We start from the raw sequence: 16250 nt of genomic DNA on the forward strand, positions 1-16250 counted from the left end.
TATTTCTCTTCCCTCCATGGCCCCCAAGCCCATGGCACGGAGCGAGGGGGGGGGCTGCTTCCTCCCTTGCTGCCCCCTCTGCTGGGCTCCAGGCCCTGCGGGGGAGGGAAGGTGCAGCTGGCTAGGCAGCCATGTTGTTGGGCTCGGGGACGAGCAGACCCAGTCCTGCTGCCCGTGGTAACTTTCAGGGAAGTTTCTGTCACAGCCTCTGGGGGGATGTGAGCGAGGGGGAGGAGGGAAGGGGCCCGCTGCGGCTCCCTAGCGCGGCGCACACGGCCTGGAGACCCCCTCCCGCCACCCAGCGAGCCCCTGTCTGCCGACACCAGGCACCCCCGCCAGCACAGGCGGGCAGGCCACCGCTGCGCTACCTCCCCCATCGGGCTGGGGACGGGAGCCTTATTCAGCGAGCGCTTTAGGCCGGCTCCCCTGCGCAGACAGCGTACAGCCAGCAGCTTCCCCTTGCGTGCGCTGCGAGTCTCTCTCGGGCTAAGGCTCCGGCCCCGCCTCCCTTGCTCTTGCCTGAGTCTTGCATTGGCCAGCTGGTGCGTCACTCTCAGGCTGGACCCATCTCGCGCTCCCCATTCATGCAGTTTGGTTGCGTGTTGGTGTATTTTACTGTTTGCAATAAAGAGGGGGGGATTTTTTTTTTTGTTCAGTTTCTGCTGCAATTAACTCTTGGTCCCTTATACGTTTTTTTTGGCAATTTTGAAGAACGATTGAAACAGTTTTTTGTTTTGTGATTGCATTTATTTTTTAATAGATCTCTTATCTATTTTGCAATCAACTATTAAGGTGCAACTATGCCCAAAAGAAAGGTAAGTACAAAAATAGGGGGGAAGATAAATGGGGAATGAAGGGGAGAGATTAGAGGAGCGTTTGCAAAAATATCTATAATTTATGCGTGTGTATGTAGAGTTTTTGCATATTAATTTTTTGTGCATGTCCTAAAGTGGAGCTGGAACTGAAGGGCGATGATTAGAATGTGCGGTCGGGCTCATCTGTGGGAGCAGGGGAGCGTCTGAGTTCACTTTGGGCTGTTTTGTTCGCAAGGAGAAGGCTAAGCAGTGTCTCCATGCTGGATTACAAACAGCCATAGTGCTGCTGCTGCCCCTATGGAGAATACAGGCAGGCAGAGCTAGCCACGGAAGGCTGTGCTTCTCCAAGCGCCCCGAAAAGCGCACGGCTGGACAGCCAGAACCTTCCCATTAATCGCCGAGGGCATTTCAGTGTTGATTGGGCCATTGCCTGGGAGAATTTGAGTCTAAACGGTGCCTCTTTCTCCTGCGTTTGCCTTTGTTCTCCCTTTTTTTTTTCTCTCCCACTTCTTGTCATACCAGATGGTTGTGCAATGGTAATTTGGAGCCATTAGGCGGCGCAGAGTTTGAAACTGTCCTTGAAGGGAAGAGGGGCTGGGAAGGATTCACAACCAGAATTAGTAACTTTGGCTCTGCTCAGCAGCTGGGCTTCCCTAGCTCGCTCTTCAGCAAGCCCAGAGCTGTTTGCAAAGGGGCAGCCTGCCCCCTAAAATTGCAACAGCTAAAATGCTGCCGCCTAGCAGACGGCAGTACAGCTTTGCCTGAGTGTGCATTTTAAGGGTCAAACATTTGGTTATCTCAGCATCCCCCCTTCATTTATCTGTGTTGCATGTTTGCAATTTGAAAGCATTCTGCTATCAAGTGACGACACGGGCATTCCCTGCCCTCTGAGAAATACACTTGCTGAGGGCTCTTATTTCCCTGGGTGTGCTGGAATTGGGTGTAGCCTGTGCTGTAATATCTGAAACGCCTCCCTTCCTCCCACTAATCCTGAGGGAACTAAAGCACGTCCCCATCCATCCATCCAACTGCTGCTGTCTCTTCCCCCTAGTGTAAGTGGGATGCCTCTAGGCGAAGCTAGTAGAGCCTTGTCCTTGTATAGCGCTGACAACGACCTTGTTGTTGCAGGTAATTTGGCGGGAACTTTTTAAATGTGGGGACGCTTTGACGCAATGACGTTTAACAAAAGTAGGAGTCCGAGGCATTCTGGGAGTTGTAGTCTTTTGTCTGGGAACTCTGAAGTGAGGTTAGGCTCTTGCACTGATCTGACTTGTAAGCACAGCTGCACGTTTTTAGCTGTGGGAAAGATGGAGGAGAAGTTACACCTTTTTTTTTTTTTTTTTTGCTTGATCACTTTGCAGACTTTATTTACTGCCAAGGATAGTATGGCTAAAAAGTGCACAAGGTAGAAGGGCAAGGAGAAAAGCTGGTACTAAGAGAAACAGCAGAGATATGAAACCAAGGAGAGCTGTTTTAACTGGTGAACTCGGACAAAAAGATAAAATTGACTGTGATATATTTGAAATTCGTGAGTTTACTTTTTAGTAGGTCTCCCCATGCTGCATGTAGACTTATTTAGAGAAAATGGCGTGTTAGTATTTTCCAACCTCACACTTAAAATAGGTCCAGCATTAATTTCATTTTTACAGACTTTCTTTTTCTGGTCACTGCTATAATTTTCAAATGCCTGTTTGCTAGCATTTGGCATAATTTCCGCTTCATGACTGTAAAGAATGCAAATCTTTTATGTTTTCCTCTTTTAATTTTTGTATGTAGGCTGCAGCTGAAGGCGAGGTGAAGGAGGAGGTAGGTTTATAAAATTTTAATAAAGCAAACTTATTTCTCTCAGAACTTGTGTAGTGGTAAACAGTTTAAAACATTGATCACCAAGGGGTAGATCACAATCGACTGGTCAATCCTGGAGCTTCTGACAGTTGATCATGATCTCCAGCTGCTAAAAATCCAGCAGCATAGGAGGGCTAAGGCAGGCTCCTTGCCTGCCCTGGTCCTGTGCCACAGAAACGGCCAGCATACCCCTGTGGCCCCAGGGGCGGGGGATTTGTCTCTGTGCTGCTCCTGCCTGAAAGCACTGCCCCTGCAGCTCCCCTTGGCCAGGAACGGTGAACTGCAGCCAATGGGAACTGTAGGGTGGTGCTTGCAGGGAGGGGCAACGCACGGAACCACGTGACCTCCTCCCTGCAGGGGCGTGCTGGCTGCTTCTAGGAGTGGCATGGGCCAGGACAGGCAGGGAGCCTGCCTTAGCCCCACTGCATTGCCGACCGGGATCCACCTGAGGTGAGTGCCATCCGGCAGGAGCCTGCACCCCTCTCACATCCCAGCCCGGAGCCAGCACCCTGTACCTCTCTTCTGCACCCCAACCCCCTGCCTCAGCACTGAGCCCCCTCCCAGAGCCAGCACCCCATAACCACTGCTGCACCTGAACACTCTGCCCCAGCCCGGAGCCCCCTCCTGCACCCAAACTCCCAGAGCTTGCACCCCTCACCCCCTCCTGCACGCCAACCTCCTGCCCCAGGATCAGTCCAGAGCCCCCTCCCACACTCCAAACCCTCGACCTCAGCCCAGAGCCTGCATCCCAACCCCTTTCTATAGCCCGGTAAAAGTGAGAGAGTGAGGGTGGGGGAGAGTGAGAAAGGGAGGGAGAGGGGATGGAGTGGACAGGGCAGTGCCTCGGAAGGGGCGGCGTAGATCCTAGGTTGCTCTTAAATTCAAAAAGTGATCCTGTGCCTATAAAGGTTAGAGACCACTGGTTTAAAAGAAATTACTAACTGAGGCCCCCAACTTCCATAGATGTATCTGCTTGCACAGACCCTTGTCTGTGTGCACAGTCCCATGGGTCTGTGCTAGCAGATTTTGATGCAGGTTCTGGGTGTCAGGAATGAAATATCAGGTGATATGAAACCCTGGGTCCAGTCCATTGGACTATAACATGAGACATTTTGGAGAATTCACTGCCTATCCCAGCTGTTAAGCTGTCTGAAACTGGGAGCTTTGATGATCTAACATGCAGAGATTTAGAGAGCTGTTCCTGGTACAGGAGAATTTGCAGTTCCACAGCCAAAGATCATCAGTTTCAGGTTAAATGTGGTCCTTAGGCTACAGTCTTGAAGACTGCTTCTCTTAGGCACAGAGATCTAACTGTGCATAGGAGCTTACTGTATTGGTTCCTTACTATTTACCTGGGTTTGGTGAAAAGGGGGGAAATGGTGAAAGAAATAGTAATTCTGTTTTGCTTTTTAAAAAAAGGCAAACCTATTACATCCATAGCTCTATAAATGATCTTGGTATTTGTTTTAATGCTTCATTAACTAATGGTTGCATCAAATTATTTTATGATGATGATATAATTCTGAGAACGTATGGCTCTTTCTTTAAATTTTAGTGACACCTCTTTCTTTTATGCAGCCAAAAAGAAGGTCGGCTAGATTATCAGCTGTGAGTATCTTTTTTTTTAAATTGAATTTGTGATGTATGTGATGATGACAATTCAGGAAGATTGGAGTAGGAAGAACCTCATGCTGATGAGGAGAGTATATCTATATAGGTAGATATGTGTTCACAGTTACATTTAAAAATAAAACTCATACTCCATGATTCCATGGCTTGTGTACCAATATACTGCAGAATCTATTGGCAGATTTTACATGTGAGATAAAGCCACTATGCTAGTTTGACACAAAAAACATCACATTCAGGAATGGCTGGATCCTGCAATCCTTACTCACAAGTGTAGTCCCATTGATTTCAGCAGCACAGCTCTTGGGAAAAAGAACTGCAGACTGGAGGCCCAAGATCTGCAAATACCAAAGAGGGCTTGCAGTTTGAATACAGGAAGGTTAAGGGCAAAGCCAAAGTACTATATAAGCCCATTCCTGTAAATGCTCTATGCCTGGGAGTCTTCTTCCATGTGCAGAACACTCAAAGGATTGGGATCAATGTTGTAATCAAGGAGATTACAACAGGAAACAAAGTACACCTCTACCCCGATATAACGCGGTCCTCAGGAGCCAAAATCTCTACTGCATTACAGGTGAAATCCTGTTATATTGGGGTAGTGGTGGCAGGGCTCCAGCAGTGATTTAAAGAGTCCAAGGTTCCGGCAGTGGGGAGCCCCAGGCCCTTTAAATCGCCACCCAAGCCCTGCCGCCAGAGACCCGAGGTAACAACGGCAGGGCTCTGACAGTGATTTAAAGAGCCCAGGGCTCCCTACAGCGGCCAGAGCTCCGAGCTCTTTAAATCGCCAGCTGAGTCCTGCTGCCATAGCTCTGGGGTAGCAGAGGCAGGGCTGCAGTGGTGATTTAAAGGGCCCAGGGCTCCCCGCAGCAGCCAGAGCCCCAGGGTTACCGCACTATATGCGAACCTATGCTATATCAGGTCGCGTTATATCGGGGTAGAGATGTAAATGAATGCTGCCATATTGGTGAAAAGTTGCACCTCATTGTGGTAAAACAGAAGATACCTATGCATACCAGGAACCCTCTGAAAGGACAGAGGTAAACGTCATCTCAGATGGCAAGAGACTTGAGAAAAGTTTAGTGTCCATTTCCACATCCTGTGGATCTTGATTTAAAATGCTGTCACGTGTAATAGTGCAGGACTCTCATCTCTCCCGACACAGTACATGTACCTACTAAATATTTTAGCCATAACCACTTCCACATACTTCATTTTTTCCTCATGTATTTGAGTGAAATGACATACTAATTTATAAAAAGAACAGGAGTACTTGTGGCACCTTAGAGACTAACATTCATTTGAGCATAAGTTTTCGTGGGCTACATGAGAGCTCAGTCTTAATCTTTCCCTGTTTGCTGTATAGGATGTTAATCAGGTACTCCTGTTCTTTTTGCGGATACAGACTAACACAGCTGCTACTCTGAAATATTAATTTATATATCTCAGTCTTGCAAATGATTATGGTTCGTATTCTTTTCTGGTCCTTTATATACAGGGGAGCATATAGCCCTGCATGTATGCTTTTCATATGTTTTAAATTTGCGTACAGAGTAAGTATGTTGAGGTTGTTAATACGACCACTGTAGTGCTCTTCAGGTGGTATATTTCTTATTTTACTATATGCTTTTTGTACAGAAACCTGCTCCACCTAAACCAGAGCCAAAGCCCAAAAAGGCAGCACCTAAGGTAAATATTTAAGACCTCTTTAATACCGCAGTTTTCTTTTTCAAAACATATTTACAGGAATAAAGCACATTGCAGGTCAACTAGCTTTTTAATATTTTTAATGAGATTATGTATTTTGGCCAATTAGAGAAATCTCCATCAGTATCTTAGAAATTACAGATGGCAAAGAGCTATTGAGTGTTCTTTTCTGTCCTACTGCTAGTGCAGGAATATTGCCTATGGTAAAATCTTGAGTGATTTGTCTGATGAAATTTTAAACAAATTGTGATGATTCTTTCACTGCTTGCCATGGGAGACTGTTCAAAGCACCATTCTCCTAACAATATGTGTGGAATAGAGACCACAGAACCATAATTGTAGGCAATGCTGGTAGCTATGCCTATGAGTAAGTAAGTGTGCTTTACACTTACATAATAAGGCCCTATTTTCAGTTGCTTATTAATTTGTCAGACTTTAACCACTGGGATTAAAATTTTCCACGCTTTATCTCCTCCTCAGGCTAGATATTTCTTTTAAAATGTTCAGCAAATATACCTTTTCTGAGAATGAAGTTAGCAAAACTATTTTTTTCCTGCATCGTGATGCAGTCTAATTAAATGATCACATACTATTTGTTCTCCCAGAGTAGTGCCTCATTCATTGCACAGTGAATGAAGTAGTGAGTTGCAAGGAAAAAGAGCATGTTCTCTTGTAAGGCACGGGACTTGGACCCAGAAAAGCTGGGTTCTGTTCGTGGCTCTCTCAGAGACTCCGAGGAGATGCTGGGTAAGGCTATCAATATGTACACACAAGGGGATGAAATGTAGGCTGCAGAGGCTACTGTAATTCTGGCACTGTCCAATTTAATTTTGCATCCTTAACTGTGCTTAACTTTTCATCCTAAACATTCTTTTAACAGCTTTTTGTTTATAATTATAAGAATAACTTTCATCCTCTTAAATATCTCCATATTAAATAAAGTAGGGCTGAAAAAAAATCATGATGTATTAATCAGCTGGTGTTGCCATCTTTGTGCTTCCCATCCATTCAGGATAAATTAGTAAAATGACATTGTCTCTCCTCCCATAGAAACAGCTGCAGGAGGCAGCCTGGGAATGAAAAACTCCATCTGGATTCCCTTGTGCGGGATCATTCTGTTCTGGAGAGAGATCTATCACACACCAATGTTGCAGAATGGCCACTAGTTTTGTCCCCAGAAGCCAGGGATTGACACTGATGTCGTGGGACCCTAGCAGGCTATGGCTTTCTGTGTAGAGATCCTTTGTCTCCAGTCAGATTCCCTGACAGCATGGCTCCATAAGAGTTGTGCAACCAAGGAATCCCCATCCATTGGCTGCTCCTGGAACCTCTTTTAAGATGGTGCTTTCTCAGTAAAGAGGGAGCTGTGGAACGGTTAATAAAACTCCATTAGTTTTGTGTGGGAGAGAGACAGGAATGGATTCCTTTCTTCAGCCATCAATCCCCAATCCTATGGAAGGGACTCCACAAGGAAGGTCCTATGAAGGTAGATCACCACTACCATTCTTTTGTTTCGGAAGTGGTGGGAGAGAGAGATACCATAAAGTGGACCTTCCACACCCATAGTTCTGGGCAAATGTTTTAGCCTATTAACCTTTATGAAGGTCTCTTGAGGGTTTATACAAATGGTCCCATTTAGTGAGTTTTGCCATGTTAGTATAAAGTAATTGCCATACACTGCTAAGCTAAAAGTGTTGAAGAAATAGGTATGATTGTAACTGTGTCAGTCCCAGGACATTAGAGAGACAAGGTGGGTGAGGTAATTGGTCCAATAAAAGATATTACCTCACTCACGTTGTCTCTTGAAGAAATAGATATTTTCATGAATTGTAATCTCTGAGACCACACCTTCTTTAAAGGATTTCTAATGAGCAGTAATTTTCCAAAGATTCATGGTTCCTCTGTCTTTTGGAGTGGAAGATGATGTTAGGGTTAGTATAATCAGTAGTTTTGGCACTCAGGTGCAAATCCTTGGAATTGAAATCAGTGGCAGTCTTGGTATTTACTATTATGAAGCAGTGGTTTGATCCAAAAGTATAGAGGCTGTTACAGGAACTCCTCACTTAACGGTGTAGTTATGTTCCTGAAAAATGCGACTTTAAGCGAAATGATGTTAAGCGAATCCAATTTCCCCATAAGATTTCATGTAAATGAGGGGGTTTGGTTCCAGGGAAATTTTTTTCACCAGACAAGACTATGTATATACATATACACACACACGCAGTATAAGTTTTAAACAAACAATTTAATACTGGTACACAGCGATAATGATTGTGAAGCTGGGTTGAGATGGTGAAGTCAGAGGGTGGGATATTTCCCAGGGAATGCCTTACTGCTAAATGAGGAACTAGCATTTGGCTGAGCCCTCAAGGGTTAACTGGTTGTTCATGTACAAGGGAGGAGGCATAGAGGGAGGGGAGAGAGCATAGAAGACAGAGACATGAGAGCGAGAGATGCACATTTCCTCTTTAAGTAGCTGACCCCAGTCTTAAGTACACTCCTTGTTAATTAGATCAGCTTGCTGACACGCAGCTGCTCCTCGAAGCTCCTTCCATCCTGAGCCCTGTCGTGTCCCCCCCTGCTCTATAGAAATGGGGTAAGCGGGGTGCAGGAGCAGGGGGGAGGGGGACACCCTGACATTAGCCTCCCACTTCCTCTCCTACCCCCGTACAGCAAGCAGGAGTCTCTGGGAGCAGCTCCAAGGCAGAGGGCGGGAGCAGCACATAGTGGTGGGGGAGGGACAGCTCAATGCGGCAATTGCTGGCCTGCTGGGCAGCTGCAGCTCAGAGAACTTAGGGGAGTGGGGATCTGATGGGTGGCTGCCAGTACACCCTGGTTGCAAGCCCCCACCAACTAGCTCCAATGGGCTGCTCTTCCTGCAAGCAGTGAACAATGCAGGTGGCTGCCAAACGACGTTAGAAGGGAGCATTGCACAACTTTAAATGAGCATGTTCCCTAATTGTTCAGCAACGTAACAACAAAAGAACGTTAACCGGGACGTCTTTAAGTGAGGAGTTACTGTACTTCAAAGTTATGGTGTCAGAGGACTTTTTTCCTTCTTTTGATTTAATTGCGTCTCCCATGTAAAAAGTTGCAATTATTGTAATATGCATTAAAACGTAATTTCAATGTTTTTTCTTTATATCTGTAGTGATTGTTGAATTTACCCAACTCATACATGATATATATTGCTTGGAACAACAAGGAATACTCTGCAATATTCTTTGGTGACTTCAGCTTTTCTCTCTCTCTCCTAATTTATGTTTAGAAAATCTCTGAAGAATTCTAGTGTTTCCATTGACTGTGCACGCTCTTAGATTAGTCTTTTTTTTTTTTTAATGTCTTTTGGCAGGCAGCTCAACAGCCAAAATGCAAGCTCACCAACATTTTTAGCTAACTTAATAAAATTTATGTTTAAAATGGGAATTCCTTTAACCCCAGACATAGCTACCTTTGACCTTGTTTCTCTAGATTATTCATTCCCAGTAGTATATCAAGGACAGGATAGAGAATAAAGGATTTCTTGATAGAAATTTTCATCTGGTACACCTCACCTTCGTTAATTGTATTTCCGATAAGTAGTAGTAAGTTATACAAACTTTAGACTTGAAAACATTGATGCTTTAATGCAATCTCCAGTTTTGTGGGTATCTATCATACATTTTTGTTCATGTGATTAACAGAAAGAGAAGGCAGCAAATGATAAAAAGGAGGACAAAAAGGCAGCAGCAAAAGGGAAGAAGGGAGCCAAAGGCAAAGATGAAACTAAGCAAGATGATGCTAAAGAAGAAAACCACTCTGAAAATGGAGATACCAAAACTAATGAGGTACCTTAACTGCAGTGAGTGAATATATTAAAAAACATAGTCACAACAACTTTGTTTTTATTGCAGCTGCAGAGACAAAGGATTCCTCTTACCTTTCAGAGAGTGGCATAATTAATTGATATCTATTGGGTAAGGGCCGGCAGCGATAATGGCAATAGAGGCCTCTTTCTGGAAGCAGTGAGAGAACTTTTTCTTCAAACACACATCTGCTCTGTGGCCTCATGCTTTCCTTTCTCTCATTGGGTCAGGGAAGAACCAGAAGACCTAGGTAGCTGCAGATCCCCTGATGTGTTCCCTCTCCCACCCTGAGCTGGGCTTTGTGCAGGGTATATGCATACTCTGTGCAGCCTCTCCGAATCCTGTTATGCTGGTTCCACTCTGTAGGGCCTATTGCAGGTTTGTTTCTGTGCGGAAATTTATTCTGGGCTGGGAGTGGAGGAGAAAGAGGGATGTGGAATAGATATCATGTGTGGGTGATTCTTCTCTCTCCCTCTTCCCCCGCTCTCCCAGCATGCTGCTTCTAGTATACAAGATTTCAGTTCAAAAAGGTCTCTCTTCAAGTCTTGAACATCTTTGTATTGTTTAATACCTTTAAAGAAAATGACTTTTTGACTCAACAGCCTGTATGATAAAAAGTGAATATTGGCGCAGTATGTGCAGAAGTGACTTTCAAAGGCTGTGAGTATTTTTTTAAGGGGCAGGTGCAATCTGTTTTTAGCTAAGTTTGTTCTGCAGTAAGAACATTTTTGAAAACCAGTTGAAAGAACTATATTTGAAAAAGTTGGACAAAAGGGAAGCAGATCACTGCAGTTTTACATATGCATTTCAGATTTCCTTTCTGATCTATAGAAATGAGGTCTTGTATCCTGCCACCAGCATATGGTTAATGTGAATCTCAAAAATATTCCAAATCTCCACCTGTTTGGATTTACCTTAATATTGCAGTGTTAACTGCAGATCAATCCTGTTTTAAAATTTATAACATTTATCTACCAAGATTCCAGTGTGTTTATATCTCCCTGAATAATTTTGTATCTCTTTCTAGTTAGGTATGTTTTTTGCAAACTAACCTGTTCAGCAGGCAGATTAGAATGGGGCTTTTCTAGAGTGAAAATGTAATATTTCTGTTCTTCCCAAACACTTTTAGGCACCAGCTGCTGAAGCATCCGATGATAAGGAAGCCAAGTCCGAGTAATGTTAACCTTGCCCTATATCTCCATCATCTGGTATCCATACCTCCATGCTGTATTGTTAACAGAGAGGAATATTTTTATCAACTATTTTATAAATGCAGGTTTTTTTAGCATGAATTTAATTATGGAACATCTTCATCTCGGTTACTTGGGAATTAAATCCCTAACAAAACAAAACAAAAAAAAAATCCTTGTTTTTAAATTTTGTGATTGTAATAGTTTGTATGGTACATGGAAAGAATAAGTGGTGGTAGCTTTCGACTTCTGTCAGTGTGTCCCTTTTTGTGTAAGTCATGCTTACAGACTTCAGATTTTAATTTTACCCTTGTATGTGTTGTATGGTTTCTTAAAGTGGGGAGGTCTCAAAACAAATAACTGAGTTAAACATTCCAGTGGTTCTGTGGGTTGCTTTTATAAAGAAGGTGAGATATTTTCATGAAAATCCTAGGAGCTGGAAATCTGTTTCCCAAATGTAACTTTATTTTGTCAGTTTTGGAGAAAAAAATAAAGTGTAATCATGTTTTTAAATGAAATACAAACATTTCTTTTAAAAGGGCAGGTTGGTTGTATGTACCCACTGTTAGGAATTTTGCTGGATTTATCTTAATAAAAAAGACTCCTCGAAAGTTGATTGTGGTTTGTTGCTTGTGCTGTAAACTTGTATTGCTGGAAAAGTAATAAGTCTCCTAAAGGTGGTCAGTAGCACAATGCGTTATCTTGAAAAACATAGGTGATGAGCTTGAATTCACAACATGATCAGTGCTTGGGCCTCTAAGCCATTTTCTCCAGCTGTGTAGACAAACACCACTTTATGGGCCATATCCTCAGTTGGTGGAGCTGGCATAGCTACATTGGTTTTTATGGAGTTTTGGTGTAAATCAGCATATCTGGTTCTACATCTTCACGTGAAGATTTATGTCCTATTTCACAAATGCTAATGCCTGTGAGCTACTTCTATCATTTAAGCAAAGATGATGTACTTGGCATTATTAAAATATATGGCATAACCATTTTAGAAGTTAGGATGATTAATCTTCCCAAATTTAAAGTGCAGAACCTATTTAACTTAAACCTGCCTATCCCTCTGGTATGTTTTCTAAGGTCCTCCTTGCTGTAAGACCATTGCACAAGCTTCTGCATAGAGGCTTAAACAGTTTAACTCAAACCCTCAATAGTAAGAAAGGGCTTTCTGTAGTGCTAGGGGAATGTTCTATAGCACTGGATAAAATTATGAACTTTCACAACTGTTTATAATTTACTTATTTAAAAATGTATTGTGTCCTCATGATATTCTTTTATAAGCCCCTTTACTCTCCTCTAGTAGGAGGCGCACAGGTGCAAAAACATGTTTTCCATTAATGCAACACTCTTCCTGATTAGTGTCAGCCTCGTTAAATTGGAAACCAGTAACTAGGCTCAGGGCCAGGGTTTGTATGGAATAATAATAGTTTTCTACCTAATTTTATGCATGTGACTGTATATCAAGGATATTTTAAATTTTCCTCCTAAAGTTTCCTTTTATTCAAAAGGCTCCTTCCACACAGTTGGCCAGATATATCACATTTAGTCAGAAGCAAAATGACTGGCAGTGCAGAATTTAAAACCGTTACTGTATAAGACAATCTAGCAAGCAGAAGCACAAAATACTATGTGCTTGTATTGTTGTTTTTTAAATACAAGAAATTACTTGACATGATACATTTTAGTATAAGCCTTTGAAAATCTAGGTTTGGTACAGCAGAGAAAGAAACAGATAAAGCATACAGCTTATGAGAACAGAATGTGTTCTGCACTTCTAGATTTATTTTTATAAGAGATGGGAAGGACAAAATGAGGATTTGTGAATTTGGCCCTTAGTGTGCAAAGTCAGAACTGCAGACAAACGGATGGGTGTATTAGGTGTGTTTAGTAAATAAATAAGTTGCAGCTCTCTAAACAGAATCTTTACTGGATATTTACGTGACTAACCTGTTTTACTACACTGCATATAAATTGCAGAACTTGTTAGTATTTCTCTCCCTCCCTCCTCATCATTCTTGTACTCAAGGTCCCCATTTACATTACCATTATACCGAAGTGTCAACAGTTAGAAGTGATACTTAGCGGGAATGGGGCTTGTGCTATTCCTTGCCTTTTCTGCATTATAAATTCAATTCTTGTCTAACCGACCAGAGAACAAGTGAGGTTGTGGTCAGAGAGATACAACCTCTTGAGCTTCTTTCTGAATCATAAAGAAGCAACAGCAGCCAAACCATATAGACAGCTCCAATTTATGTGTGTTGCCAGGTCACTCTTAAAAGTCAATGCTGTAGACAGAATTTAACTTTTCCCTATATGTCAGTACAAGCCTTGGAATGTCCATGATTTTTAACCCATTTATCTGATGTCATTATTATTTGGTTTGTATTGCAGTATTGTCCAAAGGATCTTTATAACACAGTCATGGGCCCTGCCCCAAAGAGCTGTTCAGTTGTGTAGAAGTGGCTTAAAAGAATGGTAGCCAGTAGCTAAAACTATTAAGTTTCAAAATGAATAGTTGAAATTTCCCCAGATCACCTTCAATCACTAGTATTTTAGTATCCTCCCAACTTTACTAAGAAGGATTGTAAATGGTTTAGGACCTGAGCTTTCCTTCCCATACGAAAAACTCCCAAGAGAAAGAATACTTGTGTTTTTATTCTTCTAACACAGCGGGTCCACCACTTTGTCTCCTCAAGTATGTGATAATGGCCTAGGGGAAGAAGCTGATGTCTCTCAACTGATAGGCCAGAACTCCTGTGAGTGACAAAATATCCCGTTCATTACTGAATAATCACCAATAGCTCAGCCAAGGGATATTACTAGATTTAGCTGGTGAAAGAGGGGAGTAGGTTGTCTTTTGGATCTTTATAAACTATTTTGATTTTAGTTCAGAATAAACTCCATACCAGTGGGTGCCTATCAAAAGCTCTGGGAAGCCATACATACACTTCAAAACCTGACACCACAGAAGTAACCAAACATCAATCAAGGCAGCAGTGTTTCTTCTTCCCTTCACCCTATCACACCTCATCTGATCAGTCATGTGACCTCTAATAGTGTTTTAACCACCAGCACCCCACCAGACAATCCCACCCACTGCTGCCTCAGTCCTTCACAAATGCCCACTGAAACAGATGGACTTTTTATGTGTGCCTGTCAATCTATTTGGGCTGTTTTGGAACAGGTTGAGGAGAGAATATTGCAAAGGGAAGAGACCCTTACAGAGAATGCCTGGTCACCTTTTATTCTAAGGCAGATCCAACTCAAGCATTCTTGCTGATCTCAAATGGCAGCAGTATGGTATGGGGAGAGGGGTAAAGATTCCAGGCGCTTTATAGATCAGACTATATTGTGAACTATCTTCTAAATTAAAATACACCCTCAATGTTTGCCAAAAATGTTGCTGTCTCGTTCTACAGATATTTGGCTGGACCATAGAATATTTATTTGGAGAAAGATAAATAAATTATACTAATTATCTTTCTCATTTCAAGGAATGGTTCCAGTGATAGCTACTAGTTTTCCAAACTTATTGCAAAATAGTATTTCATAACTGGCACTCTCATAAAAGGATATTGGGTACATGACAAATTCTAGTATTCATCTAGTTACTTAGATGAACATCATAAAAGTTAAAAGTATTCTATCTTTGTCACTGGAAGTATGTGTTTAAATTTAAGAAGTGATAACCAGCCAGAAGATAATTCATTACAATTCTGCAAATGAAAAATGCTTTCTGAATTGAGCCTATTTTTGAATAAGTAAAGTTCTACCACAGTTCTGGGTGGCCTATTCTTTGGATGAACCCATGTCACATAGGACCTGATCCAAAGACTCCATTCCAAATGGAAAGACTCCCATTGATTTCAGTGGGCTCTGGAGCAGGTCCAGAATTCCATAAGAGGAAAATCTACTATGTTCTTATGCACATCTGAAAAAACAGTAATATAGTACCATGTATGCAATATACCTTACAAGATTATTTCTTCTAAAATTAACTTAAAATATCTGGACTGGATTTGCTAGAAATACAAGATGTTTCTTCAAACCAAAACACAAACTTTTCCCTTCACATTTAACCTGTATTTGCTTAAAGTGAAGTGCTTTCAAGTCTTGTGATCTAAATAATTGTAGGCATAAAGAATATAATATTTTCATTCTAGGTTAGGGCCATTCATATGCCAGGGTGTACATGTGCTAGTTATGGTCATTCTATGTCAAGTCATATCTCTGCATTTCAATATCCAGACTGTTACAGCGCTGTATGTGTGTTTGGTATTGTACCTTTCCTCCTATTTGGTGCTAATGTAAGAGTTGTTCTTGGTTCTATAGTAATAGCAATCATCAGATTCCATGTTTCCAACAAATAAAGAAAATTGCTTGAGAATTTTTACAGAAAAATCTCCTTGTGTGTTATTCATGGCTTTGCTATAGAAACTTGCACTCAAGAGAAGTTGCACAAAGTAAACAGATTACTTTTCTCCTAACGAATCCTCATCCCTAGTTGGTCCTGCCATTTGGACACTGGTTGACTGATTTGAAAAGCAAACACCACTTTGACATCTAGCGCTTTCTTGATTGGTTTATGGTATATATAGATCAGGTCCAAAGGGAAAGAAAGTCTTTAAACTGACAATCAGATGGATACACATTTTTTAGTTATATGGAACAGACTGGTGGCAATAAATTCAAGTATGATGACTCAGCAGGAATGCAAGGAGAAGACAATCATTACCTTTTATTGTGATTTGTGTTTTTTTTTAAATGAGTCTTATTTCCATAGGTGTAGAGGATTGATTTAGTTTTGCAATACCCAGAGCAAAAAGAATTTGATGTTGCGTCTTTAACGTCTGTTAAGAAAGAGTCACGGAGTTGCCAGCAATAATTGAACATGTGGGAGTTCAGTTATTGTTATTAAAAATAAAGATCTTAGAAAAAATATGATGTAATGAATGGATGTATGAGGCTACGTACAGCAACAGTTCTGAAGCGTTGTGGTTAATGTTAGCCAGCAGGATAGATTTAAGGTCAGGTTGGCAGCAATTTACAGTGCTAAAATGCCATTATAGCACTTGAATTATTATACAAGATGTGTATAAGAGTAAGTATGGACTTGGATTTTAAAATGAAACAGTAAATGCAGAATAGCAGAATGTAATATTTAGATATTAATCAGTGTCAGATAGGCACAGTTTGACAAGAATCAATTCCTTGTA

The 16250-nt window shown here is 41.9% G+C and overlaps 1 protein-coding gene across 2 annotated transcripts; it reads left to right on the forward strand.

Moving 5' to 3' along the window:
- Positions 1-497: 497 nt before the first annotated feature.
- On the forward strand, positions 498-11642 carry HMGN5 (high mobility group nucleosome binding domain 5). 2 transcript variants are annotated; one of them, XM_030574311.1, is made up of 6 exons: positions 498-815; positions 2592-2621; positions 4239-4268; positions 5925-5975; positions 9677-9834; positions 10968-11642. In XM_030574311.1, exons 1-5 carry the CDS (start codon positions 801-803, stop codon positions 9827-9829), a joined length of 279 nt encoding a protein of 92 aa, XP_030430171.1. In that variant the 5' UTR covers positions 498-800; the 3' UTR covers positions 9830-9834; positions 10968-11642. The 2 variants fall into 2 exon arrangements, with proteins under 2 accessions (XP_030430171.1, XP_030430170.1); XM_030574310.1 differs by having other exon boundaries at positions 503-815; positions 9677-9820.
- The last annotated feature ends 4608 nt before the right edge of the window (positions 11643-16250 follow it).

The sequence above is a fragment of the Gopherus evgoodei genome, chromosome 9 (genome assembly GCF_007399415.2).
Source record: "Gopherus evgoodei ecotype Sinaloan lineage chromosome 9, rGopEvg1_v1.p, whole genome shotgun sequence".
Classification (NCBI taxonomy): domain Eukaryota; kingdom Metazoa; phylum Chordata; order Testudines; family Testudinidae; genus Gopherus; species Gopherus evgoodei.

Coding starts and splice junctions, on each gene's coding strand:
- HMGN5 (XM_030574310.1), top strand. Junction 2,622..4,238: donor AAGGCGAGGTGAAGGAGGAG/GTAGGTTTATAA, acceptor TCTTTTATGCAG/CCAAAAAGAAGGTCGGCTAG. Junction 9,821..10,967: donor GAGATACCAAAACTAATGAG/GTACCTTAACTG, acceptor AAACACTTTTAG/GCACCAGCTGCTGAAGCATC.